Source organism: Nyctereutes procyonoides, unplaced genomic scaffold (genome assembly GCF_905146905.1).
Source record: "Nyctereutes procyonoides isolate TBG_1078 unplaced genomic scaffold, NYPRO_anot_genome, whole genome shotgun sequence".
NCBI classification, from domain to species: Eukaryota; Metazoa; Chordata; class Mammalia; order Carnivora; family Canidae; genus Nyctereutes; species Nyctereutes procyonoides.
The window spans coordinates 9,586,712-9,613,710 of NW_026575160.1; the positions used below are offsets into that span (position 1 = coordinate 9,586,712).

General features: G+C 43.2%; 1 protein-coding gene across 2 annotated transcripts in view; it reads right to left on the minus strand.

Annotated features, from left to right (window-relative positions):
* CDCA7L (cell division cycle associated 7 like) overlaps positions 1 to 25,888 on the minus strand; it is a 50,173-nt gene extending 24,285 nt beyond the window's left edge. For both annotated transcript variants that reach the window (XM_055314729.1, XM_055314728.1), the window contains exon 1: positions 25,723 to 25,888. In XM_055314729.1, coding sequence (XP_055170704.1) covers positions 25,723 to 25,746 — 24 coding nt within the window. In that variant the 5' untranslated portion in view covers positions 25,747 to 25,888. The remainder of the gene's footprint in view (positions 1 to 25,722) is intronic.
* Positions 25,889 to 26,999: the final 1,111 nt, after the last annotated feature.

Sequence of the window (26,999 nt, forward strand, 5' to 3'; positions counted from 1 at the left end):
AGCATCCATCAATGCATAAATGGACAAACAAAATTCATATACACGTGGAATTAAGTATTACTCAGCCTTCGGAAGGAAATTCTAAAAATATTGAATCATGAAACTAATATGTTTTAGGTTTTAAATATATTATATCTCCAAAAATTTTTTTAGAAGAACAAAAAAACTAATCCGAATCAAGTCTGACGGGGGAAGAGCCTGGGACTCTGCATCTTTAGCCAAGTCTTCTGGTGACAGACACTAGTTTGCCGAACACACGCTCAGAGGAGAGAGGATCAGGCCCATTTTCTGCTTCTGTCCTGTGGGGTGTGACTTTTCCTACTTCACGCTAGCTATTAACGTGCATATCTTACCCTCCTTAATGGACAGCATCTCTCCATTTCTCTGGCATCTTTCTCACCATATCACTCCCTCCCACACCAAGAACAGAGTCTTGAGTACTTAGAGGTATTTAATTGATATTTGATTAATTGATGAGCAGCATTAAGTCAAAAAAGAAAAAAAGCACAGCCTATCACATGCTATAACAGGAATGTATCTTGAGGGCGTTATGCTAAGTGAAATAAGCCAGTCACAAAAAGACAAATATTATGATTCTGCTCATGTGAGATACCTCAAAGTCACAGACACAGGAAGTAGAAGGGTGGCTGCCAGGGATGGGGGAGAGGAGTGGTTGTTTAATGGGTACAGAGTGTCAGTTTTACAAAGTGAAAACGTTCTGGAGATTGCTTGCCCAACAATTTATGGTTGACGACAATTTAAATGTGTTTAACGCTACTTAAAAATTATTAAGAGGAAAAATTTTATGTGTATCTTACCACAACCTTTAAAAGTTTAACAAAAAAGAGGGGATCCCTGGGTGGCTCAGTGGTTTAGCGCCCGCCTTTGGCCCAGGGTGCGGTCCTGGGATCGATTCCCGTGTCGGGCAACCGGCATGGAGCCTGCTTCTCCCTCCTCCTGTGTCTCTGCCTCTCTCTCTATGTCTATCATGAATGAATGAATGAATGAATGAATGAATGAATGAATGAATAAATAAATCTAAAAAAAAATTTAACAAAAAAGACCAACTTTAGGAGGCAATTTAAAAATGGAGGGAAAGGCCTTTTCCAATTTTTATTTAAATTCCAGTTAGTGAATACATAGTGCATTATTAGTTTTAGGGGTAGAATTTAGTGATTCATCAGTTGCATATAACACTCAGTGCTCATTACATCAAAGGCCCTCCTTAATGCCTATCACCCAGTTACCCTATCCCCCCACCCACCTCCCTTCCAGCAACCCTCAGTTTGTTCCCTATAGTTGAGGGTCTCTTACGATTTATCTCCCTCTCTGTTTCTGTCTTATTTTATTCTTCCTTCCCTTCCCCTATGTTCATCTGTTTTGTTTCTTAAATTCCACATATGATTGTGAAATCACACAGTATCTGCCATTCTCAAACTTACTTCGCTTAACAGAATACTCTCTAGCTTCATTCATGTCATTCCAAGTGGCAAGACTTCCTTTTGATGGTTGAGTAGTATTCTAGTGTGTGTGTGTGTGTGTGTGTGTGTGTGTGTATACATACACATCACACATCATCTTTATCCATTTGTTTGTCAATGGACATCTGGACTCTTACCATATTTGGGCACTGCTGCTATAAACAAGTGGGATTTACTCCTGGGTTGCAGGGGTGGTTCAACATCCACAAATCAATCAATGTGATACACCACAATAAAAAAAAAAAGGGATAAGAATCCTATGATCAGGACACAGACACCTGGGTGGCTCAGTAGTTGAGCATCTGCCTTTGGCTCAGCTTGTGATCCCGGGGCCCAGGGATACAGTCCTGTATCAGGCTCCCCACAGGAAGCCTGCTTTTCCCTCTATGCCTCTGCCTCTCTATATGAGTCTCTCATGAATAAATAAAATCATTAAAAAAAAGAAGAACCATATGATCTTCCCAACAGATGCAGAAAAAGCATTTGACAAAATACAGCATCCTTTCTTAATCAAAACCCTCCATAATGTGGGGATAGAGGGACATTCCTCAACATCATAAAGGCCATATACAAAAGACCCATCAATCTAATATCACCCTCAAAGAGGGGAAAAACTGAGAGCTTTCCCCCTAAGGTGAGGAACACAGCAGGGATGTGCACGCTCACCACTGTTGTTCAGCATAGTATTGAAGTCCTAGCCTCAGCAATCAGACAACAAAAATAAAAGGCATCCAAATCGGCAAAGTAGTCAAACTTTCCACAGATGACATGATACTCTACATAGAAAACCCAAAAGACTCCATCAAAAAATTGCTAGAAATGATACAGGAGGGATCCCTGGGTGGCGCAGCAGTTTGGCGCCTGCCTTTGGCTCAGGGCGCGATCCTGGAGACCCGGGATCGAATCCCATATCGGGCTCCCGGTGCATGGAGCCTGCTTCTCCCTCTGCCTGTGTCTCTGCCTCTCTCTCTCTCTCTCTCTCTGTGTGACTATCATAAATAAATAAATTAAAAAAAAAAAAAAAGAAATGATACAGGAATTCAGCAAAATCACAAGATATAAAAGTCTGTGTACTTCTATAAACTAACGATGAAAATCTTCCCTCCTAAAATGAACACAATCTTTTCCCAAACTCACAGAGCAAGTCTAGATTTCCATCCACTTCTTATGCTACCAGCACTTCAAGGCACATGGTTTAAGGACCCAACCCTTCACTGTAAGGCAGGTTCAGAAACATCACCTCATGAGTCCAGTATTCAGCCTCCAAGACTGGCAGCATCACACCTTGAACCCAGGTATCTGGGCTTCTAAGCCCAGAAGTTAAATGAAAGCCTGGGAGACAGAGCTGTCTGCAGAACCACCCTGGGTTTAAAATCCAGTTTTGTTCTATCCCAACTAAGCTATACTAATAAAAATCAACCCTGCCAAATTGCTGCTTGCTTCTTACTTAGTTGGTGTCCTTCTAGCATTTCTTGAGAAACACAAAGCAGTGCTCTGGGACACTTCGTATCACTTTAACTACCTCAGCCTAACCTCAATTAAAATTCAATTAGAAAAAAAAAAAAAAGCCAGGGATCCCTGGGTGGCGCAGCGGTTTGGCGCCTGCCTTTGGCCCAGGGCATGATCCTGGAGACCCGGGATCGAATCCCACGTCAGACTCCTGGTGCATGGAGCCTGCTTCTCCCTCTGCCTATGTCTCTGCCTCTCTCTCTCTGTGACTATCATAAATAAATTTAAAAAAAAAATTTTTTTTTAAAAGCCATAAAAAGATGCCTCAAACCGCCAGCTGCTTTTCAATCAAGTATTTACCTTTGAAAACAAATTAGTCTATCATTAATTTAAAATTTCGTATTTTAAAATTAAATATAATTTTTTTTTAATTAGGGCTTTTCTACATCTCAGTGACATATAAATGTATTCTTCCTAGATTAAGAAATAACACCTCCTAGCTGGAAGGCACATATTTATCATTAACTAGTTTTTAAAGGAAAGAAACTGCGATTCTTTTTTAAAGCCAACTGATTCCAGAGCTGATTTTGATAAAGCTTCAGGAAAGGTTTCTTATCCCAGAAACATTGTATATATTTCAACCAGAAACAAATTTCCATTCGTAGCCTTAAGGAACAGCACAAAAGAAATCTGTGCACACTTTTGCATTTTCCTTATTAAGTGTTTTGAAAGCAATTTTGATAGCAAGGAAAGTAGAATTTGCCGGGTGTACTATCTTGCATCTGTGAAAGAACCTTTTACACAGAAAAAAGCATTCCTTCAACCCTCCACAAATAGGTTTGTTTTGCATCATTTTCTATCACAAACACTGTCACTTCTTTAAATTTCTTACAATTAAATTGTTCTGTAAGATACAGACATACCTTGCATCATTTACAAAAACTAATTCAAAATAGAGGAGACTTAAATATAAAAAAATCTAAAACTTCTGGAAGAAATAGGAGGAAATCTTTGTGACCTTAGGTTAGAAATCTTTGATAAAACACCAGAAGCAGAACCTTTTTAAAAAATTTATAAATTAAGACAATCAAAATTAAAAACTTCCGCTCTTCAAAAAACGCTTTAAAAAGAATGACAAGGGGGCAGCCCCGGTGGCTTAGCAGTTTAGCGCCTTCAGCTAGGGGTGTGATCCCAGGAACCCGGGGTCAAGTCCCGAGTTGGGCTCCTAACGTGGAGCCTGCTTCTCCCTCTGCCTGTGTCTCTGCCTGTGTGTGTGTCTCTCTCATTAATAAATAAAAAATAAAAAATAAAAAGAATGACAAGGGGAAAAAAAAAAACAGAAAGGGAGAAAACACCTACAAACCATACACCTAATAAAGGACCTGTACCCAAAATATATAAAGAACCCTCAAAACTCAATAATAAAAACTACCCAATTTAAACAGGGACAAAACATGTGAGCAGACACTTTACCAAAGGTACAGGAATGGCAGATAAACACAGGAAAAGATGTGGGACATCCACAGCCAATAGGGAAATGCAAATTAAAACTATGATGAGATACGATTATCTACCTATCAGAATTGCTTAGGAAAACATGACAATACCAAGTACTGACTGAAAGGATTTGGACCAACTAGAACTCTCAAAAATGGGTGGTGGAAACGCAAAAAACGGTAGGGCCACTTTGGAAAATAAGGTGGCAGCTTCTCATTTAGTCAAATATACTCTTACCCCATGATCCAACAATCCCTCTCCTAGGTGTTTACCCAAATGAAATAAAAACTTATGTTCACAAAAAACTTGTTATCAGCAATTTTATTCCCAACAATCCAAACCAGCTAGGGGATGGATAAACAAAACACGGTGACATCCATTCCACAGACTACTGCTAGCAATAAAAAAGAATGAAGTACTGATAGACACAATACCACAGATAAATCTCAAATGCATTAGGCCTAGTAAGAAAGGCTACATATTGTCTGATTCCACTTATGGGACATTTTGGAAAAGGCAAAACGAGAGGAGAGAGAACACACATCAATGGCTGTCTGACGCTAGAGGTCAGAGGGAATTTTTTTTGAGAAGAGATAAAATCAATTGTGATAGTGACTACACAAAAAGCTCATAGGACTGAACACTGAAAAAGATGAATTTTACTGTACATATAAAGAAAAAAAGAAAACGATGCAGGAACAGTGGAAAATAAAGATTGCCTAGAAATGGATCCTAGCACATATAATTAAAATTTGATAGGAAAACGCCACAAATCAATGAGAAAGAGTTGATGTCAGCATGTCAATAAATGATGCTGGCAAAACTGCCTATTTGAGGTGAATAAAAACAGTCCATTTTGCTTCTCTCCTGATACAACAAATCAGAAGATCAAAGAGTTAAAAAATAAACCACAAAGGAGAATATAATTCATGTGAATATGCAGCTGGCCCCTGCAGAAGGAAGACTTTAAGCACCAACATAAAGGAGATTGAAATGGAAAAAAGTAGTATCGTGGATCAGTTTTAAAGTCCTTAAAAGAAAAAAATTTAGGGGTACCTGGGTGACTCACTTGGTTAAGTGTCTGCCTTCGGCTCAGATCATGATCCCGGGTCCTGGGATGGAGCCCCACATCGGGCTTCTGGCCTGGCAGGAAGCCTGCTTCTCCCTCTCCCTCTTCCCCTGCTCATGCGGTCTCTCAAATAAATAAATAAAATAAAATCTTAAAAAAAAAAATTTAGAAAGAAACAAAAGTTGGAGAAAAGATCTGCCACAAATAGACAAACTGTTACTGAAAAGCTCATACAAAATGAAATGTTCCAAGAGTCAGATAAAATAGGTAAGATAAATTTCACTAAAAAGGAAACACAGAAAAGGCTTAAAACATATTTTAAGTCTTCAATCTCTCTAAGTAATGAAAGCAAGAGAAATTAAGACAAGTTTCCTTCTCAACTAGCAACTCAGCAATACATTGGCAGTGAAGGGCTCGCTTGATGACAGGGAGGATGTGACAAGACAAGCTCTCTTACAGAACTGGTGTGAGGACAGACAGGCCTAAGGTTTCCAAACAAAAGCGTAGTCATGTACATCTACAACAGGGTAGTTTTTAAAGTATATACAGTGAGGGCAATCCTAGTGGCCCAGCGGTTTAGTGCCGCCTTTGGCCCGGGGTGTGTCCTGGAGACCCGGGATCGAGTCCCACGTCAGGCTCCCAGAATGGAGCCTGCTTCTCCCTCTGCCTGTGTCTCTGCCTCTCTCTCTCTCATGAATAAATAAAATCTTAAAAAAAAAAAAAAAAAAGGTATATTCAGTGAGATTTAAAAACTTCCAGAAAATACAGCTCAACTCAGGGTGATGGAGTACATGAACTATTTATTAATAGCTATGAGGATCATAAGTCAAGGATTACCAAAGTATGACGAGCTCTCATCCATCAGTTTGAGCACTTCCCCTCAAAAAGGAACAAACCTTAGCCTACTTACCCAAGGGCACACAGCTCATTCGTACCCCTACAAATGACATTCTAGGCAAATGTTATCTTTCAATAAAATAATTACCTATTAATTATTATTTAATTCAATCAAAAAGCCTAAGCTTATTATGAGGCCAAAAGAATGAGCAACAAAAGAAAAAGACATATTAAACTGGACCTCTTCAGAACTAAAAATATCTCTCTTCAAAGAACATTATCAAGAAAGTGAAAGGCAACCTATGGAATGGGAAAAATAACAAAACATGTAAGTGATAAGGATCCAGCATTTAGCATATATAAAGATCTACAATGCCACTATAAAAATCAGCCAATCAAAAATGTTTGAAGGACTTGATATATATCTCTTCCCTCATCCCACCCCCCAAAAATACACACACACACACAAATGGACAATATATATATGAAAAGATGTTCAACATCATTAGTCATTAGGGAAATGCAAATAAAAAAAATACAAGATACCATTTCACATCCTCTAGGGTCCAAAAATCATAGGGAAAAAGTGTTGGAGAAGATGTACTCTTGTACATCTCATATACGTGAAGCCAGAACACTTGTATATAGTTAGTAAGAATGTAATGGTTTAACCACTATGGAAAACAGTTTGGTGGTTCTTCAAAAAGTCAAACACAGGAGGATCCTTGGGTGGCTCAGCGGTTTAGCACCTGCCTTTGGCCCGGGGCATGATCCTGGAGACCCGGGATCAAGTCCCACATTGGGCTCCCTGCATGGAGCCTGCTTCTCCCTCTGCCTATGTCTCTGCCTTTCTCTCTCTGTATCTCTCATGAATAAATAAAATATTAAAAAAAAAAAGTCAAACACAGAATTCCTATCTGACCCAGCAATTTCACTCTCAGGTATATAATTCAAAGAACTGCAAAAAAGTATTTCATATATGTGTGCATGTTAATAGCAGTACTATTTATAACACCCAAAAGGTCCATCACAAAGGAATAAGAAATTGTAGTATATACAATATGTAATGGGATATTATTCAGCTATAAAAAGAATGAAGTATCGATCCACACTATGATGGAGGCAAACCTGCAAAGCATTATACTAAATAAGACACAAAAGGCCCCATGATTTGTTCATTTTAAAATGATTAATTTGGGGGGCGGGTCTGGGTGGTAGAGTGGGTTAAGCATCTGCCTTCAGGTCAGGTCATGATTCTCAGGGTCCTGGCATTGTGTCCCGCGTCAGGCTCCCTGCTTCACAGAGAGTCTGCTTCTCCCTCTCCCTCTCCCTCTGCCCCTACCCCTCTTCGCCTCCCTCCCCCCCCCCCGCCATAAATAAAAGCCTTTAAAAACAGTTAATTTGACATGATGTGAATTTCACCTAAATTTTTTTAAACCTAAACTCATTAATTTAAAGACTTACTATTCAAATTTGTCTAAAATTGTGTAAAAGTAGCCAAGTGGTTTACTAAACACTGAAAATCATATTTAGAATGTAGAATACAGCTCCACATCAGGGCCGCAACTGGCCACACAGTGAAGCGCTTCCCAGAACTCCCTCTACAGGCCCGTGTCTGCATAGCAGCAGAAGAGTCTCCTGAATTAGACCTCTACCCTTCCACATACACCCCAGTCCCACTGGCCTATCACACTGAAAAGTAAAACCCTACATTCCCACCATGGCTTTCTCCGGGGCCTCATTCCTTTCCACTATGCTTACTCAATGGCCTCCAGTCCCTACAACGCCTTTGCTTTTTTTTCCCCGAGAGGGAAAGGGAAGAGAATCACCAGCCGACACCCCATGGAGTGTATTCCCACAACCCAGAGATCATGACCTATGCAGAAATCATGAATCGGATGTTCAACCAACTGAGTCACCCAAGCACCCTCCCTTTGCTATTTCTTGAAAGGACCATGCACACTCCTGCCTCAGGCCTTTGCCCACTCTGTTCAAGTCTCCCTGCACCAGTCTCTTCTCCTCAGCAAGCCTTGTCTATCCTAACACACTACCCAAGAATAACTACCTTTCCTTCCCTTTACCCTACTTTCTCAGTCCATTTATTATTATCTGACATTATATAACTTAAATTTATTCATTCATTGTCTGCCTCTCCCACAAATTAAGCCATGAGGACAGGGGCTTGGGTTTGTTCCTCACTGTGTCAGAGCCTACAACAGTGGACGGCATAGAGTAGAACTCAAGTATCTGTTGAATAAAGTATATTTACCCAGTGGATTAAAAAAAAGTATGATCATAAATAGGCATTTAATGCAACAGAAATGAATTATAAGGTTACACCTAAGAGAATTAATAGCAATGATTTCTGGAGAAGGAGGTTATGAATGTCAGCAGAGTAGTAAAGAGGTGCGCTGCTGTTGTTTTTAAGCCAGAATGCCTTGTTTGCATTCATGGCTCAGTGAAGAAGTTGAGTGACCAAGGCCCAGTTTCCTCATTTGCAAATGTAAGTAGTTTTTATGTAATTACTTTGACAACTAAATAAGATAATATATGTAAAATGTTCAATAGAATACCTAGTATACAATAAACAATTTATTTTCTTAATAACTGTTGGCTTTAATTTTTCTCTGTATCTTAAAAGCTTTAGAAAATTTATCCAAATAGCAAACAGGGAGTGACATCATCAAAACGGTGAACTAGAAAGCTCCAAGCTTTCATTCCCACAAGGAGACAAACAACAAACTGGCTAAACTAATCTTATAGGAACTCTGGAAAATGATAAAAGGTCTACGGCAACCAAGAAAATGTCCAATCAGGAAAAAGTCACCTTCAAAATGGTAAGAAATTATGTAGCATTTTCATTTGCTTTTGCTGGTCCCCCTCCATGGTGGAGGATGATCCAGAGGATGCTGCAGCCCATTTCCCAGGTTCCTTGAAGTAGAGAGACCCAAGTGGACACTGACTGCAACATTCTAACTAAGTGGGGACCTCCTGAAGGGAATGGTCCTCCCTCACCTAACTCAGCTCCAAAACAAGAAGCTCCAGCCATTGCTCACAAAAGTAGCAGGGGACTACAGACAGACAAAAGGCTGAGGCTAGAGTTGAGTTGACAAATGGAGAAATACAAGGGACCACCCAAAGCCCCAAGAGAAGCATGGGGAAGACTCTTTGGGAGGGGCACCTGGGTGGCTCAATGGTTGAGCTTCTGCCTTTGGCTAAGGGTGTGATCGCAGGGTCCTGGGATCGAGTCCCACATGAGGCTCCCAACAGGGAGCCTGCTTCTCCCTCTGCCTATGTCTCTGCCTCTCTTTGTGTCTCTTATGAATAAATAAATTCTTAAAAAAAAAAAAAAAGACTCCTTGGGAAACCAAGGCATTCAAAGCAGCTGTGTACATCTGGAAAGTGAGAAAACCTCACACCAGGCCGGGCACATGCTCAGCAAAGATCTGACAAGACTTTAAGTTTCCAAGCTCACAGCATACCCAGCTAATCAATGAATGACTTCCCCAGCACAGAGCCAGTCTGCAAAGACTAGAAGAGGTGGCTATTTCCTTAAGCACCCACTTTTCAACAAAGGATCGAAGACATGCAAAGAAATAAAGACAACTGCCTTAACTATGCTCAAAGAACAAAAGGAAAACACACACACACACACACACACACACACACACAAATCAGGAAAATGATACACAGTTAGCCCCTGAACCCTTGGGTTAGGGGCACAGACCCCCCTCCCCCATACAGTTGAAAATCCACATGTAACTTTTGACTCCCCCAAAATTTAATAGTCTATTGTTGATTAGAAGCCTTGTCAAGAACACTAACAGTCCATTAACACGGTTTGTGTGTTATACATTGTATTCTCTCAATAAACTAGAGAAAAGAAAATGTTAAGAAAGTCATAAGGACCATATATTTACAATACTGTATTGTAAACAAATCCATGCATAGTGGACCCACACAGTCCCAATCTGTGTCATTCAGGGTCAACTGGATAAGCAAAATGATATTGACAAGGAGAACTTATTAAAATGAACAGGAATTCTGGAGGTTAAAAAATACAATACCCAAACAGAAAATGTCATTAGAGAAGTTCAAAATCAAATTCAGGAGACAGAAGAATCAGAGCGATTATTTGACAAAATGACTGAAAACTCCGGAAGTTTGATGGAAAACTTGAAGCTTAATAAACCAAGGAGGATAAACCCGAGACCCACACTGAGACACACTTTAACTAAAACAGTGAAAGACAAAGAGAATATTGAAAGCAGCCAGAAATAAGCAACTCATCACACACAAGAAATTCTCAAAAGGATGGTCAGCCGATTGCTCAGCAGAAACCTTGGAGGCCAGAAGGCAATGGAATGGTAGATTTAAAGCACCAAAAGAAAAAACTGTCAACCAAGAACTCTCTATCTGGCAAACCTGCCCTTCAAAAATGAGAACAATGAAAACATTATCAGGGGATCCCTGGGTGGCTCAGCAGTTTAGTGCCTGCCTTTGGCCCAGGGCTTGATCCTGGAGTTCCGGGATTGAGCCCCTGGTCGGGCTCCCGGCATGGAGCCTGCATCTCCCTCTGCCTGCCTCTCTCTCTCTCTCTCTCTCTCTCTCTCTCTCTCTCTCTCTCCACCTATCATGAATAAATAAATAATCTTAAAAAAAAAAAAGAAAAGAAAAAGAAAACATTATCAGATAAACAAAAGCTGAGAGAGTTCATTAGTACCAGACTGCCTAACAAGAAATCCTAAAGGGAGTCCTTCAAGATGAAATGAAAGGGCACTAGAGAGTAGCAAAGCCATATGAAATATAGTTTTTAAGTAAAATATAAACACTGGTATTAATGTAAATTCGGTCTGTAATTTTAGTTTTTATTTTTCTGCAATGTAAAAATGCACCGATGAATCTATATTTTGTGGTGTATGATACATAAAGATGTAACTGGTGATACCGATAACAAAAAGAGAGGCAGAGCTGTATAGCAGCAGAGTTTTTGTATGCCTCTGACAAACTGGTATCATTCAAATCAGATTACTTCAATTGTAGAATGTTATATATGGGGATCCCTGGGTGGCGCAGCGGTTTGGCGCGCCTGCCTTTGGCCCAGGGCGCGATCCTGGAGACCCAGGATCGAATCCCACATTGGGCTCCCGGTGCATGGAGCCTGCTTCTCCCTCTGCCTGTGTCTCTGCCTCTCTCTCATTCTGTGTGACTATCATAAATAAAAAATAAAAAATAAAAAAATTAAAAAAAAAAAAAGAATGTTATATGTGACACTCTATGCTGACCAGAGGGAAAAAATCTATAGAATACACAGAAAATGAGAAGGGTATCAAAACATGCCATTTATCAACAAAACAAAAATAGGCAGAATGGAGGAAACGAGGGTCAAAAAGCTATAAGAAGAATACAGAAAACAAAAACAAAAAACCGGCAAAAGTTCCCTAACAGTAACCACTTTAAATGCAAACGATCAGACTCTACAATCAAAAGACGAATAAATAAAATGGAATCCAACTATACACTGCCTACAGAAGACCCACTTCATACCTAAAAAGATATTTAGGTTGAAAAGTGAAAGGATGAAAAGATACACAAATGTAAATAGAAACCCAAAAAAAAGATATAATGACTATACTACTATTACAAAGAGTAAACATTAAGTAAAAAAATATTACAAGGACATTGCATATGGATAAAAGGGCCAATTCACCAAGAAGCCATAACAATTAAAAATATGCATGCATAAAAATTCAAAGCTCCAAAACACATGAAGCAAATGCTGACAGAAATGAAAGGAGAGGGAATCCCTGGGTGGTTCAGCGGTTGAGCGCCTGCATTTGGCCCAGGACATGATGATCCTGGAGTCCTAGGATTGGGTCCCACATCAGGCTCCCTGCGTGAAGCCTGCTTCTCCCTCTGCCTGTGTCTCTGCCTCTCTCTCTCTCTCTCTCTCTCTCTCTCTCTCTCTCCTGAATAAATAAAATCTTAAAAAAAAAAATGAAATGAAAGGAGAAATAGTTGTATGATAATAGTTGGAGACTTCAATAACCCATTTTCAATAATGGATAGAATAAGACAGAAGATCAATAAGGAAACAGAAACAGCAACATTGTAAACCAATTTGAATTAACAGACATATATGGAACACCCCAACCAACACAGTAGGATACATTTTCCTCAAGGTCACATGGAAAACTCCCCAGGCCAGATCAAATATTAGGTCACAAAATAAGTCAGAATAAAATTTTTTAAATTTTTATTTATTTATGATAGTCACACAGAGAGAGAGAGAGAGAGGCAGAGACATAGGCAGAGGGAGAAGCAGGCTCCATGCACCGGGAGCCCGACGTGGGATTCGATCCCAGGTCTCCAGGATTGTGCCCTGGGCCAAAGGCAGGCACCAAACCGCTGCGCCACCCAGGGATCCCCAGAATAAATTTAAAACAGCTGAAATCATACAAATTATCTTTTCTGCTCCAAATGGACTGGAACTAGAAATCAGTAACAGAAGGAAGGCTAGCAAATTCACAAATGCCTGAAAATGAAACAACACATTCAAGTAACCAAAGAGTTACTCCAAAGAAGAAATGATCAAAAGAGAAATTAGAAAATAGTTTCAAACAAGTGAAAATGAAAACAAAATGTACCAAAATGTATGCTACCCAGAGAAAGCAATGCTAAAAGGGAAATTTAAAGCTGTAAACACTAGTATTAAAAAGCTCTCAAACCCAACTCATTTTACACTATAAAATTAGAAAAGTATAGCAAACTCAACCCAAAGATAACAGAAAGCAGGAAATAATGAAGATTACAGCAGATATAAATAGAGAACAGAAAACCAACAGAGAAATATCAACAAAATCAAAACTGGGTTCTCTGAAAACATCAAAACTGATCAATTTTTAGCTAGACTAATTATGAAAAAATTACTGAAATAAAGTCATCACTACCAATTTTACAGAAATAAAAAGGATAATTGAAGAGTACTATGAAACAGTTGAATGCCAACAAACTGAGTTAGCTACATGAAATGGAAAGACTCCTAGAAACCCACAACCTTCCAAGACTGACTCATTAATGGAAAATCTGAATAGACTCTTAATTACTAAGGATGTGAATCAGTAGTCAAAGCCCCCCAAAGTAAATCCCATGACCCAGATGGCTTCACCTAGTGAATCCTACTTAATATTTAAAGAATTAATACCCACCCTTCACAAAGTCTTCCAAAAAATTGAAGACAGCACTTTATCTCATCCCATGAGGCCAGTATTACCCTAACGACAAAGAGAGACAAAGACCCTACAAGAGAAGTACAGAGCAACATCCCTTGTGAATATCAATGCAAAAATCCTCAACAAAATACCAGCAAGCCAAATTCAGTAGCATAGTAAAAGGACTATACAAGATGGCTGAGTGAGCCATATTTCTGGTATTCAAGATGTTTCAACATATAAAAATCAACCAACGTAATACACTACACATGAACATAATGGAAGAAAACAAAACACGTGATCATCTTCACAGGTGCAGAAAGAACATGTGACAAAATTCAACACCCTCTCATGGTAAAAACCAAACCAAACAACAGTCAACAAAGAATGAACGGAAACTTCAACATAATAAAGATCATGCATGAAAAACAGGTAACCCCACATTCAACCATGAAAGACTGAAAGCTTTCCCTTAAAAATCAGCAATAAGACAAGGATACCCACTTTCACTACTTCTATTCAACACAGTATTTGAAGCTCTAGCCAGAGCAATCACACAAGAAATAAAAGACACCCAAACTGGAAAAGCAGCAGTAAAATTATGTTTGCAAGTGACACAATCATACACACACACACACACACACACACACACACACACAAAAGCCTAAAGATTCCACAGAACCTGTGAGCACTAATTAGCTAAGTCAATAATATTACAAGGTATAAAATCAACACAGAAAAATCAGCTGCATTTCTACATGATAACAATGAACAATCTGAAAAGGAAATTAAGAAAACATTTCCATTTAACATAGCATCAAAAAGAATTAAAGCACTCAGGAATTAACTGAGGCAACAAGCAAAAGACTACACTGAAAACTACAAAACATCCCTGAAAGAAATTAAAGACAGAAGCAGATGAAAAAGCATCACATATTCACAAATCAAACACCAAATATTGTGAACATGGCAATACAACCCCAAAGCTATCTATTGATCCAATGCAATTCTATCAAAATCCTGACATTTTTTCGCAAAGAGAAAAGCCCCTCCTAAAACTCATGTGGTGGAATCTAAAGGGGCTCAGAATAACCAAAAAAATATATATATGTGTGTGTGTATATATATATATATAAATATATATATATTTAAGAAGAACTAGGGGTGCCTAGCTGACTCAGTGGAGCATGCAACTCTTGATCAGGGGTTTTGAGTTCGAGCCCCACATTGGGAGTAGAGATTAAAAGTAAAATCTTTTAAAAAATAAAAGAACAAACATGAAGGAGGGTTCATACTTACTAATTTCAATGCTTACCGCAAAGCTACTGTAATCCAAAGAGTGTGGTCCTAACATAAAGACAGACATACAAACCAGGGCACTAGAACAAACAGTGAGCCTGGAAGTCAACCTTCACATACACGATGAACAAATGATTTCTGACAAAGTGCCAAGACTGTTTGATGGAGGAAAAGATGGTCTTTTCAAGAAATGATGCTGGGAATACTAGACATCCACATCCAAAAGAATGAAGCTAGATCCTTACCTTAAAACAACCACTCACAAAAACAAACAAAAAAACCACAAACATATCCAAGACCTAAAACTAGACACTAAAACTACATAACTCTTTAAAAAAAAACATAAAGGAGGGGATCCCTGGGTGGCGCAGCAGTTTAGTGCCTGCCTTCGGCCCAGGATGTGATCCTGGGGTCCCTGGATCGAGTCCCGCATCGGGCTCCCTGCGTGGAGCCTGCTTCTCCCTCTGCCTGTGTCTCTGCCTCTCTCTCTCTGTGTGTCTCTCATGAATAAATAAATAAAATCTTAAAAAAAAAAAACATAACGGAAAAAGTTCTGGACACTGGACTTGGCAATGATTTCTTGTATATGACACCAAAGGCACTACAACCAATAGAGAAAAAAAAAAAAACAACACATAAAGTGGACCTCAGCAAAATCAGAAACTGTTCTACATCTAAGGACACTATCAAGAAGATTGAAAAGGGGAATCTACAGAATGGGAGAAAATATTTGCAAATCATACATCTGACACAGGATTAATATCCAGAATATATAGAGAACTCCTACAGCTGAACACCAACAGTAAAACCCAATTTAAAAGAGCAACGGACTTAAATAGACATTTCTCCAAAAATAAACAGATGGCCAATAAGCACGTGAAAAGATGCTCAACAACACTAATCATCAGGGAAATGCAAATCAAAACCACAATGAGACACCACTTCACATCCATTGGGAGGCTATTATAAAACAACAACAACAAATTAAGTGATGGTGAATATATGGAGAAATTAGAACCTCTGTGCAGCATTGGTGGGGAGGTGAAACAAAGCAGCTGCAATGGCAAAAATACAGTAGCTCCTCAAAAACTCAAACAGAATTAGCACATAACCCACTAATTCCACTTTAGGTATATGTGCAAAAATATTGAAGCCAGAAATTCAAACAAGTATTTTATACCAGTGTTTACAATAGCATTATTCATAATAGCCAAAAGGTGGCAACAGCCCAACGGGCATGGATGGATGGATGAACAAAACATGGTATATACATGCAATGCACTGTTATTCAGCCTTAAAAAGGAATGAAATTATGATACACACACACACACACACACACACATCCCTGAATGGACCTTGAAAACATTAAACTGAGTGAAATAAAAAAGACCCAACAGGATAAATACTGATTCCACTTCATGTTGTACCTAGCATAGTCAAATTCATAGACAAAGAAATGTAGAATGGTGGTTACCATTGGTGGCGGGATGAGGGGGAAATAGGGAGTTAGTGTTTAAAGGGTACAGAGTTTCGGTTTAGGATCCTGAAAAGGTTCTGTAGATGGACAAAGGTGATGGCTGCACAATAATGTGACTGTACCAAATGCCACCAAATTATACACTTAAAAATTGGTGAAAGAGTAAATTATATGTTATGCATATTTTTCCAAAACAAATCGCAAAAAAAAATGACCACTGTTATTTCAAAAAGTGATAATGTAAGGAGAAACTTACAGACATGCATATGCAGAGGGCTTAGAAGAGTTTTCCAGGTAAGTAAAAGAGGAACCGGAGTTTTGGCAGAGGTCCTGGGAGGGAAGTGAGCCAAACCACTTGAGAAGTGCTGGGTGATTTCCTTTTCCAAAAAGGTCAGCAGACAAGAAATATGAAGCCAATATCAAGATTTCACTGGACTCTGAAAGACTGATTATCAAATTGGACAAGTCTGCTCTCAGTGTTTTTCAACCAGGTACTGTCAGCATTCTGGACAGAACGACTACTACTTCCAGTGGGACTTTCCTGCCTACCACAGGGCACCACTATCCATCCCTGAACACCAAACCCTTAATACAGGAGCACTGGCCTGATCACTTAGAATCGAAAAGCAGCCCACATATTTCTACTGCTACCACAATCCCAGCTCACTCGGATGAACAACTGAAACGTGAGAGCCTTTGTGCGTCAGGACATGTCAGGTTATAAAGCAGTAACAATTCCAAGTCTTAAAGGGTTGAGACAAAAAAAGGTTTCTCTCTTGTTCATGACCTGGCATCCTGGGCCAGCCAGGTGAAGCATTCTACACTCTTCCACACTGTCCCCACACAGGCCCTGGGCGGACACCGCTACCAGTATCTGGAAGGCTGGCAGATGCAGCAGCAGAGGGAAGGAGACGAGGCAAATGATGCACTGGCATTCCAAAATTCCACCGAAGGGGAGCCCAGGGGGCTCAGTAGGTTATGCTTCCAATTCCTGATTTTAGCTCAGGTCCTGATCTCAGGGTTGTGTTGTGAGATGGAGCCCCCCACTGGGCTCTGTGCTGGGCATGGAGCCTGCTTAAGATTCTCTCTCCTTGTCCCTCTGCCTCTCTCCCCCGCCCATCTGTCTCTCTTAAAAAAAAAACAAAACCAAAACAAAAAAACAGCACCTAGAAGTGACACAGAACATTTCTTACATCTTATAGGTCAAACCAGGTCCAACAACCTTGCCTGTTATGAGGACCAGGAAAATGCATTCCCCTCATACACCCAGAAGGAAAAGGAGAGATCATTTGCACAGACCCCTGACAGCTTCCCAACTAGGACTTAAAAGCACTGTGTGAGCAGCCTGTGTCCACGTTCATTACTGAAAGTTATTCGAGAGTGTGTTCTTAGTGGAGTACTACGAGGGTACCACCAGGCGAAGGAGTCCCATGAGGGATGAGCCATGCCCTGTAGGGTGAGACAATGCTCCAATGATTTCAAAGATTTATTTATTCATGAGAGACAGAAAAAGAGAGAGAAAGAGAGGCAGAGACACAGGCAGAGGGAGAAGCAGGCTCCATGCAGGGAGCCGACATGGGACTCGATCCCGGGTCTCCAGGATCAGACCCCGGGCTGAAGGCAGGGCTCAGCTGCTGAGCCACCCAGGTGTCCCATCTCCAACACAATTTCAATGTGCTGCAAGAGATGGGACCGTCAGGGAGGTGCAGGAGGGCAACAACCAGGCGGTGAGGGGTACAGGCGAGAGAGGCCACCTCGTGCCCACAGCTGCAGGGCAGAGTCGGCCTCGAGGAGGGCGCGGACAGGTGGGAGCAAGAACAAAGAATGTGGGCAACAGCCAGGCAGGAGGGGCCTGTCCTTCAGGGCAGGCGAGCGCCCCTGGGCTCACTCCAGACCAGCACTGAAGGGACCTTCACGGTGACAGAGCAGTGGGGGAGGATGTGCCTCCCACAGCCCAGGCCTCAGGGCCTGATACAGGGGTCCTCTTGGCGCACGCACGTCGGGAAAAGGCTTCTGAACAACCTCTGCAACGGCACGCGGGTGCAGGCTGCTGACACCACTCAGCTCCTGGCTCTGTGCCGCAGGGAACGGACGTGCACCTGAGTGCGTCCCTTCTTGGGTCCCAGTTACAGCCAAGGAGGAGGACACGCTAGGTGCAATGAAGGGCAATGAAGGGCGTGAGGACTAGGTACCCCCTGCAGGGAGATGCTGAAGCGGGCAGGGTGGGCCAACAGCAGGAGGGCCTTTAAGTCAGAGGGCCCGGGGCAGGTGCGGGAATGGCTGGATGAAAGCCCATTGTATTCCCTTATTTTAATTTAAAAACTCTCCCAATAACAACAACAACAAATGCCTGGAACCAATTGTCAGGGGGGAAAAAAGGCAAGTGAGAGAAGATGAAGAATAAGCACAGAATAAGCACTAATTTTTTTTTTAAGATTTTATTTATTTACTCATGAGAGACACACGCAGAGAGAGAGAGAGAGAGAGAGAGAGAGAGAGAGAGAGAGGCAGAGACACAGGCAGAGGGAGAAGCAGGCTCCCCGTGTGGAGCCCGATGCGGAACTCGATCCCAGGACCCCAGGATCACACCCTGAGCCAAAGGCAGATGCTCAACCACTGAGCCACCCAGATGTCCCAAGAATAAGCACTAATTTTAAAGACACTTTGATTTTTCTTAACTTTCCATGTTAAACCAGTGTTACCAAGAACAAAATAAAGGTACTAGATATTTTGCATTTAAAAAAATATGCTTAGGGATTTATTTCAATATCAACTGAAGTGTTTTTGATTTGTCTTGTTTTTCTCATTTAACTCCCCTCAGACTCGTGGAGTTTTCAATACAAAGATATTATGGGGTGGGGGACTAGGCGGGGAGGTAGCTTTTCTATTTCAGGATTTATTACAGGTATGCTCTCTAAATTTTACACTCAGCAAGCAGTTCTACGCTTCTCAAACTGAGGGACTCAGTACAGCCCGAAGGCTTTCAAGACCATAGGTGGGATAGGGGAGGGGGAATGTTTTCCCCCAGGAGAGTAATTTTAAAAAACCTTTTTGTGTTAAAATAAAAATATATTATGGAACAGAATGCAAAGTAGGCCTAATTTTCAAAGATAAAACTGGAAATGGATGAAAAAAATCCCCCGCACTGACAGGGTGGAGCTGCTACACCTCCGGGCCTCTGGGGCAGGCTGGAACTGGCCTCCGCCATCAGTCCAACAGAAGAATTTGAGAAACCCCACTAAAGGATGTTGCAACCTGTCCTAACTCATACTTCCTCTTGCTACCCAGTGACAGTCATAAACTATCGTTTTTGTTTTTTTTTTTTTTTTACAATCCAACAAATATTTAACACCTGCTATATGCCAGGCTCTGCACAGATCAGAATAATTATCATTTTGGCCTGCCACATGATTTAGGGTCACCACCCACTACCTTGGGGTAAATGCTAGGGCTCTCCTAACGGAGAAGTTTTGCCAGCAGACAGCTAAGGCAGTGCCAGGCCAGGCTCTGTGCCAAAAGACCCAGATGCCAGAGCTCAATCACAGATGCAAGGGACTCTCCAGGTACATAGGGCCCTCCTGTAAGCAGAGGTTTAAAGATGAGGGAAAGGGCGGGGGGGGGGGGGGGTTCCCAAACAGCTGTGCTGCTGCTCTGGAGGGCTTGGGGCAACATCAGAGGGGGTCTCTGGGAAGGGATCCCTGGACTACACCCAGTGCTGAGGATATCGGTACAACTGGCAGGGCACAAGCCACCTGGGAAGTCGTCACCCACACCCCTGGGCAGCCTGAAAGCATGGGCTTCAGGACTCACAGGGATTTGACATGCTATTTTTCAAGCGTTTTAAGTACAACAGAAAGTGCATATGGCTTAAGTGCACAGCCTGGTAAAGTTTTACAAACGGCACCAACCCATTATAACCAGCACCCAGATCCAGAAATACATTCTTCTTAGCTCTCAGAAACCCCATATTACGAACCTACTGTTTTACCTTTAGACATCCAACCTTCGATGAACACGTATTTTCAGACATCTAAGAGATGCTTTATAGTTGAAATAAGCAATACAAAAGAAGGCAAAACAAAGTGATTCAGTGCCATACAGGAGAGGAGCTAAGAGCAGGCTATCTCTGCCCTTCCACATCCACGTGACCAACTTGCAAAATTCCAGGACAGCCCAATCCACAGGCACTGCCGCTCTGTATCCGTTAGCACATGCTCTCATCTTCTCATTTCCTAGATGCTAAAGAACACACCTCTAAGACTATTCTCCACATTCCCTTAAACTAAAAATACACTGCGAGGTGCTCTAATTTAAGGAATAAAACAATGTTTTAGTCCAGTTATCATGAGCCCAGGTTCTACCCTGAGCCAACACTCCTCTTAGCTAACACGGCACAATACAGGAGAAAAAACATCCATCAGAGACTCCCACCCACTGCAAAGTAGGCACATTCCTTTCAGGAGATAGTTAAATACATGATAATTAAAAACAGCCTGGACTCCAACACGAGGCACGTACCACCACAAGACATTTATTGTAAAGTTCCTTCTAATAAAGTCTAATAAAGCAAAAATTTTTCAACAGTAAAATATATAAAACACTTACACTTAAGTGAAATGCTGCAGTCATTAAAAATGAAAACCATGAAAAACTCTGAGCTACCCAGAAATGGCACGGACAGTGCTAAAGACAGCAGAATTCTAACTGCCATCATACTGCAAAATTAGGCAAAAAACGGTAACTAAACACAAGCAAACACTGGATGGGAAAGATCTAGAAAATGACACCCAGAGAGTAGGGGAGGTAGGGCACTAGTGCCAACTATTTTATTTCAGCTTCTATGAACAGTATTCTAGTACTTGTACAATAAAAAATTCATCTAAATATCATTGCTATGTAAAAGCTTTCTGGATCCTATTCATATTCCCATGCTGGCTTTTATACAGTATCAAAAGAAGCCTGTCCAAAGACTAATCTGGCCAGTGTCTAAAAAGAACCAGAACCAGCTGCTATTAATGTCCAGCCCTTCTAGCTAAAGGGAGGAGCAAAGGTATTATGAGAAAATCCCAGAGTGCTAACAACCCCTTATATTTAAATAATACATTATAGAGATTTAGCATGCCCTGGATTAATTCATTTTTTTTTAATTTATTCATAGAGACACAGACAGAGAGAGAGAGAGAGAGAGGCAGAGACAGGCTCCATGGAGGGAGCTGGATGTGGGACTCAATCCCGGGTCTCCAGGATCACGCCCTGGACTGAAGGTGGCGCTAAACCGCTGAGCCACCGGGGGTGCCCGCCCCGGATTAATTCAACGGCACTAGAAGGTGGACAGAGATTTCAATCCTCCTAATACTACTTCAGTGAAGTGACTGCCGAGCCTTGCCAACTCGCAAAATTGTGCCTTGCCGAGATCTCGTGAGTCCAGTGGCAAGTCAGGCATTGGCTCTGAAGACAAAATCCTGGCTCAGCCCCTTCCTGGCTGGGTTGCCCAGAGCAAATCACTCTAGTTCACCTTATCTTTAAAACAGAGTTAATACAAGACACTTCAGAACTACAGCGAGGATCAAATCTGATAAAAGGAAAGGATAGTTTCCATGGGGGGCAGGGGGGTGACTCTTAAGGTCTTCTCCCATTCCCCAAACCCCAAGGACTTGTAGGCCTCCATAGCACAGCAGAAGCCAGCTGAGTTCCAGCAAAGGCAGAAGAGGCAAGGAGTTCCAGAATGACTGTAATATCCAGCACATAGGAAGTGCTCAAAGGACACCTGACAAACAGACTAGCCCAGTCAGGGAGCCCCTCTGTCATCAGCTGGAGATTATGAAGAAGCACAGGCAGGAAGCCATCAGCTGTCTACACCCGAACTCTGGCCCCTCTAACCGTGAGACTCCACCGGGTATTTTTGCACCGAATACAGACGGTAGCATTTACCACCGTGGAAGACCAAGTATTCTGCGTGTCTATCTTCAGCTCTATTTACCAAATATGCCTCTGCGTGGTCCTATTTAAAAACATTCAGAGAGAAAACAAACTGATGGTTACCGGAGGGAAGCTGGGGGAAGAACGGATCAAAGAGGTGACGGGGATTAAGAGCGCACATCTCATGATGAGCTCTGACTGATGTACGTACAGACACTGTTGGTTCCCTATACTGTACACCTGAAACTAATAAACACTGTTAACGATACAGGATTTAAAATTAAAAACTTCAAGTAAAATAAAGCATTCAGAAACCACTGCTTTCCAAAAAGAAAATAAAATGATCCTACTAATATTTTCTTATCTCTATCCCTCCTCCATCAGCCTCTGTCAATCCCACGTTGGTGAATAAAGCTAGGTCTTTTATGAAACAAAATCGTATCTTGGAGGTAAAAATTCTAAACTGTAGCTCAGAGAAAGTGCTGATGGGTAAAGCAGAACTCGCAAGAACAATTTAAAATGAACACGCCTGTTCCATTGGAATGGCTTTTTTGACCTCTTTCATTAGTTCACTGTAATAGTCATAAAGTGGTTTTTAAGTCACACAATTATCTCACGGAATTTTGTCCTGCGTACCTGCCCAGATCAGAATTGCTGTGATCTCTGAAATTTCTCATTACTCAGAATTCAGTTCTTCTATGGATGCGATTGTCAGAAATACATCAAACCCACCACCCACCAGTCTTTTTTAAATATGGGACATTAAAATGGCAAATTATTGTGCTGTCCTTCCAAGAAGTCACACACAACACCCCCGCCCGCCCAAGCGGCTTCTGAGGCTGTGGACACAGACACGAAGTCAGAGAACCAGAGAGTATACTCTGTAGCTATGAGGACCATACCAGACAAATTCCTCTTTACCACTTCAATCCCAAACTCCATGCTTATTCCTGAAACAGTTTGGCCTCATTTCCTTCTAAGAGTCCAACCTGCACCCTAGAGCAAGAACAGTTTAGTAAAAGGGTAGTAACACCGACATCCAGGACTTTCTGATTCCTCTGCTAGGAAGCTGAAGCAGTCTGATCCTCCAGCAATTCTAAGCTGCATGGCTGAGAGCTCTCAGAAAGGGACCAAACCCTCGCCTTTATGGGGTATTAATCTTACCCTTGCACAAAAAGGCACAAAGACAACAGTGGTCAGCCCAACAAGGTCTACACCCACAGGAGGTGTGGTCCCACACAGCTGGACATCAAATCCAAGACGCTGGGTTGGGGGGAGGGAGGGTTGCAAAAAAGCAGAAGCTAGAAAGGACTTCAGTTTAAAACACGGTCTTCCCCTAACATCAGACCTAAGCTGCTTTGCTGGAACCCGTTCCGGCTGTGCCCCTTCCAAGGGATGGAAATTATATTTAGTATATGTGTGAGATTAAAAGCCACTGTGCACTAATGCCGCTTCAGGCGGTGCATCACACTGCTTTATTCATAAGGCCGGGGTACAGGGTAGAACCACATGAATTTAACATCTTGCTGTGCCTGAAACGCTCATTAAGTGCTGTTATTTGCAGTCACCTGCCCACCCCATTGAACCTCTCCACTAATTTAAAGAGACTATAATCTGCTCACATTTAAATTATGATGAACAGGAACATTTCCACTGGAAAAATCATCACGCATCTTAATTTGTGCTGTCAATTAGCTCTTTGGAAAGGGGGGGGGAGACCTGATCATCTTACATACAGTAATTTGCCCTAATTGGTGTATAATGGGACAGATATAATTTGCGGATTACCCCCACCCGGTAAATAGTTTATTTAACGTTTTAGAGGTACCAAAAATTAGCCTTATTATTTGAAGGTAAAACGTTCACTCCCGACGACACATTCCGGGACATTTTAAATCTAAACATGAACTGTGTAGTTAAGTGGTGGAAGTACAGGTGGAGCAGAACAACAGGTTTCCAGCTCACGTTCCCAAGAAACATTCTCGGATGAAATTCACATGGGCCGCAAGTCTCCTTGCAGAAAGGGTTAAGTCCTAGAGAAACCCAGGCCTCCCAGAAGCAGAGGAGACTAAACCTATATGGTCAAGGTCAGTGGAAAATAAAACAAAAAACTAAGCCTGTCTCAAGGCCCTTCTTATTCTTACTCTTGTTTTTTTTTTTCCTTGCTTTTAAATACCTCCCTTCATTTGGGTAAAATGAAAAACAGTACTCTCTCAACATGCACAACAATTTTTTTCTCAAATGTCTACTTTCAGGAGGCCTTTGGGATATCACTCAACAGCCAAAGCGACCACGAGTGGCTCTGCTTTCATCTGCGCCGGGACCCAGGCAGGTGACAGCGGCCCGAGCTTAGGCACCACTGACTCGCGGGGTGGGTCGCTTCGCTCTCCCAAGGCCAACGCCCGGATCCCCGCCTCCAAGGCCCAGCACCCAGGTGGAGAAGAGGTGAAACGCCAGTCCAAGATAAAGTGGAAGCGGTGAGTCAAAGGCACTCACGAACACAAGGGGGGGGGGACCCAACCGTCACACAAAGCCTCTCTTGGGCTCCCACAAGTTGCTTCCTTCCCCCTCTAAAAGTTTTATTTTTAGTCCATCTGAAAAAAACTTGGTACAGCTTACCTCTGAAGATACTAGGTACATTCGTTACTAGAAAGTAAGGAAAAGCTCTTTTAAGAAGTAAAACAGAAAACTGAAGTCACGTCCACATTCCCACCGCCCACTGGAACAGGGGGGACGGGGATGGAGGGGGGGGGCTTCTCTCAAGTGTTTGTTAACGAGACTTTAAAAACCTAGTTAGAACCATAAAGCGTAATCGGGGTCCCGCTGTGTTTACGGTTTGTGATCTCGGGTTTTTTCTTTTTCTTTTTTTCTTTTTTTTGCTTTGTTTTGTTTTTTAACTTGGTCTCATGACGTTGCCATCTCCCCCTCCCAAAGGGTCACAAATCCCTTGCAAAACATAAAAGCTCTAGAACAAATACAAGAGCAATTCCTTGTAAATTACACGCCATCATCCAAGTTGAACCGGACTCCCGACTTTTTTTTTTTTTTTTTAGAAAAATATCACACTTTTCTGAAACTTCCTGATCTCTGTGCCAACCCCCGGAGAAAGCAGGGGGCGCGCACCAGAGGGGCTCCGCGCACAACCCGGGCTCCAGGCCGGGTCCACCCGGTGCAGACGCAGGCTCCACGCCCCCGCCGCCTCCCGCCCGCGCTTCCCACGAAACGCGGCCACCCCCGCGGGGCTCGCGGCCCCCACCCCCACCCCGGCCCCCACCCGGGGCGGAGGCGACGCCCAGCCCCCCCAGCCTCCCCAGCCTCCCCAGCCCCGCGGGCGCAGCCGAGACCCAGGGCGCACACCTGCGGGGCGCGGCCGGCCAGGTCCACGGCGCGGCGGCCGCGGGCCACGTTTCCAGCGCGGGCGGGGGAGGGGGGGAGGGCCGGGCGCAAGGGGGCCGGCGGGCCGGGCTGCGGCGGGGCCCTCACCTGGGAGCGGGACGCCAGCTCCATTCTTCCCACCCGCGCTGCGGCCTCCTCCGAGCACGCGGCCCCGGGAACGCGGCTCGCCACGGGCCCGGCGCACGCAGAAGCCCCGCGGCCGCGCAGCCCGCGCGCTGCGCCCGAGCTCCGGCGGGCCGGGGGAGGGGCGCACTCGGCGCCCGGGCCGGGGGGGAGCGCGCCGCGCCGCCCACTCGGCGCCGCGGCCCCGGGCTGCGAGCCTCGGGGCTCCGACCGAACTCCGCGGCCGGTGAGCTCCGCCGCGCCCGCGGCGTGACACGGGGGCTGCGGGGGGGCGCGGCCCGGGGCGGCGGCCAGCGCGGGGGCGCCGGGCTCCCCCCCTGCAGCGGAGGGAGGGAGTGGAGCGGTCCGGCCGGGCTGCGCGCGGGAGAAGCGAGGGGGCAGTCCCGGCGCGGCCTCCAGCTGGCACGCCCGGCTCCGCGCGCCGGATATTTGCAGGGCTCATTCCAGGTCCTGCCCTGCAGCAGCGCCAGCCTGTGCGGCAGGCGGAGTGTCTGCTCCGGGAACGCAGTTTAGAGCTTAACTTCGCTTCGGAGAGCTCGTTTGGCTTCGCCGTTGTAAAGGGGCGGGGGCGGGGTCCTGCTGCCTCCCCAAACAGTCGCTACGGGGTTTCACCCTTTGCAAAGCAAGCTCTTTAGCAAGGCCCTGGGGTCGGGGCGCTGCAAAATTCCCTCGGGCTTTGGAAAGCCTCCGCTATGCCTTGATACGTGTAGGCCTACGGCCCCACTAGACGGAGAGTTCTAGAGGTGAGGAATTGGCTGAGCAACGGCTATGCATCAGTTATGCGTCAACTGTGTTGAACGTCAGAACCCAAGATTGAACAAAAAACAGAGCCCTGCTCTGTCGGAGCTTACAGTCAGGGAGCCAGCCGCCAGCACGATGATATGTGTTAATAACGATGCAAGCAAACGTAATAATAAAGTAACAATCAATGATTAATGAGTCAACCATTCAGATACCTTTAATGTGAGAAGTTCATATATAATGATGCAAATAAGTGTAAATTGGGAGCTGTGATAGATGCCCCAAGGGAAAAGGTAAGTGGTACTACGGTGGTTTAAAATAGGGAGACTTAACTTGGCACAGGTCAGGGAGGACTTCTTGAAGTGCAGGTAGGAAGAGTGAAGAATCAAGTGGGTGGAGATTGCGGAAGGCTCCAAGTAGGTATTGGTGGAGGGAGGTAGATGAAGTGGGCCTGAAATAATAGCAGGTGTGCGGGGCCGCATGGAAAGCCTGTTGAGCAC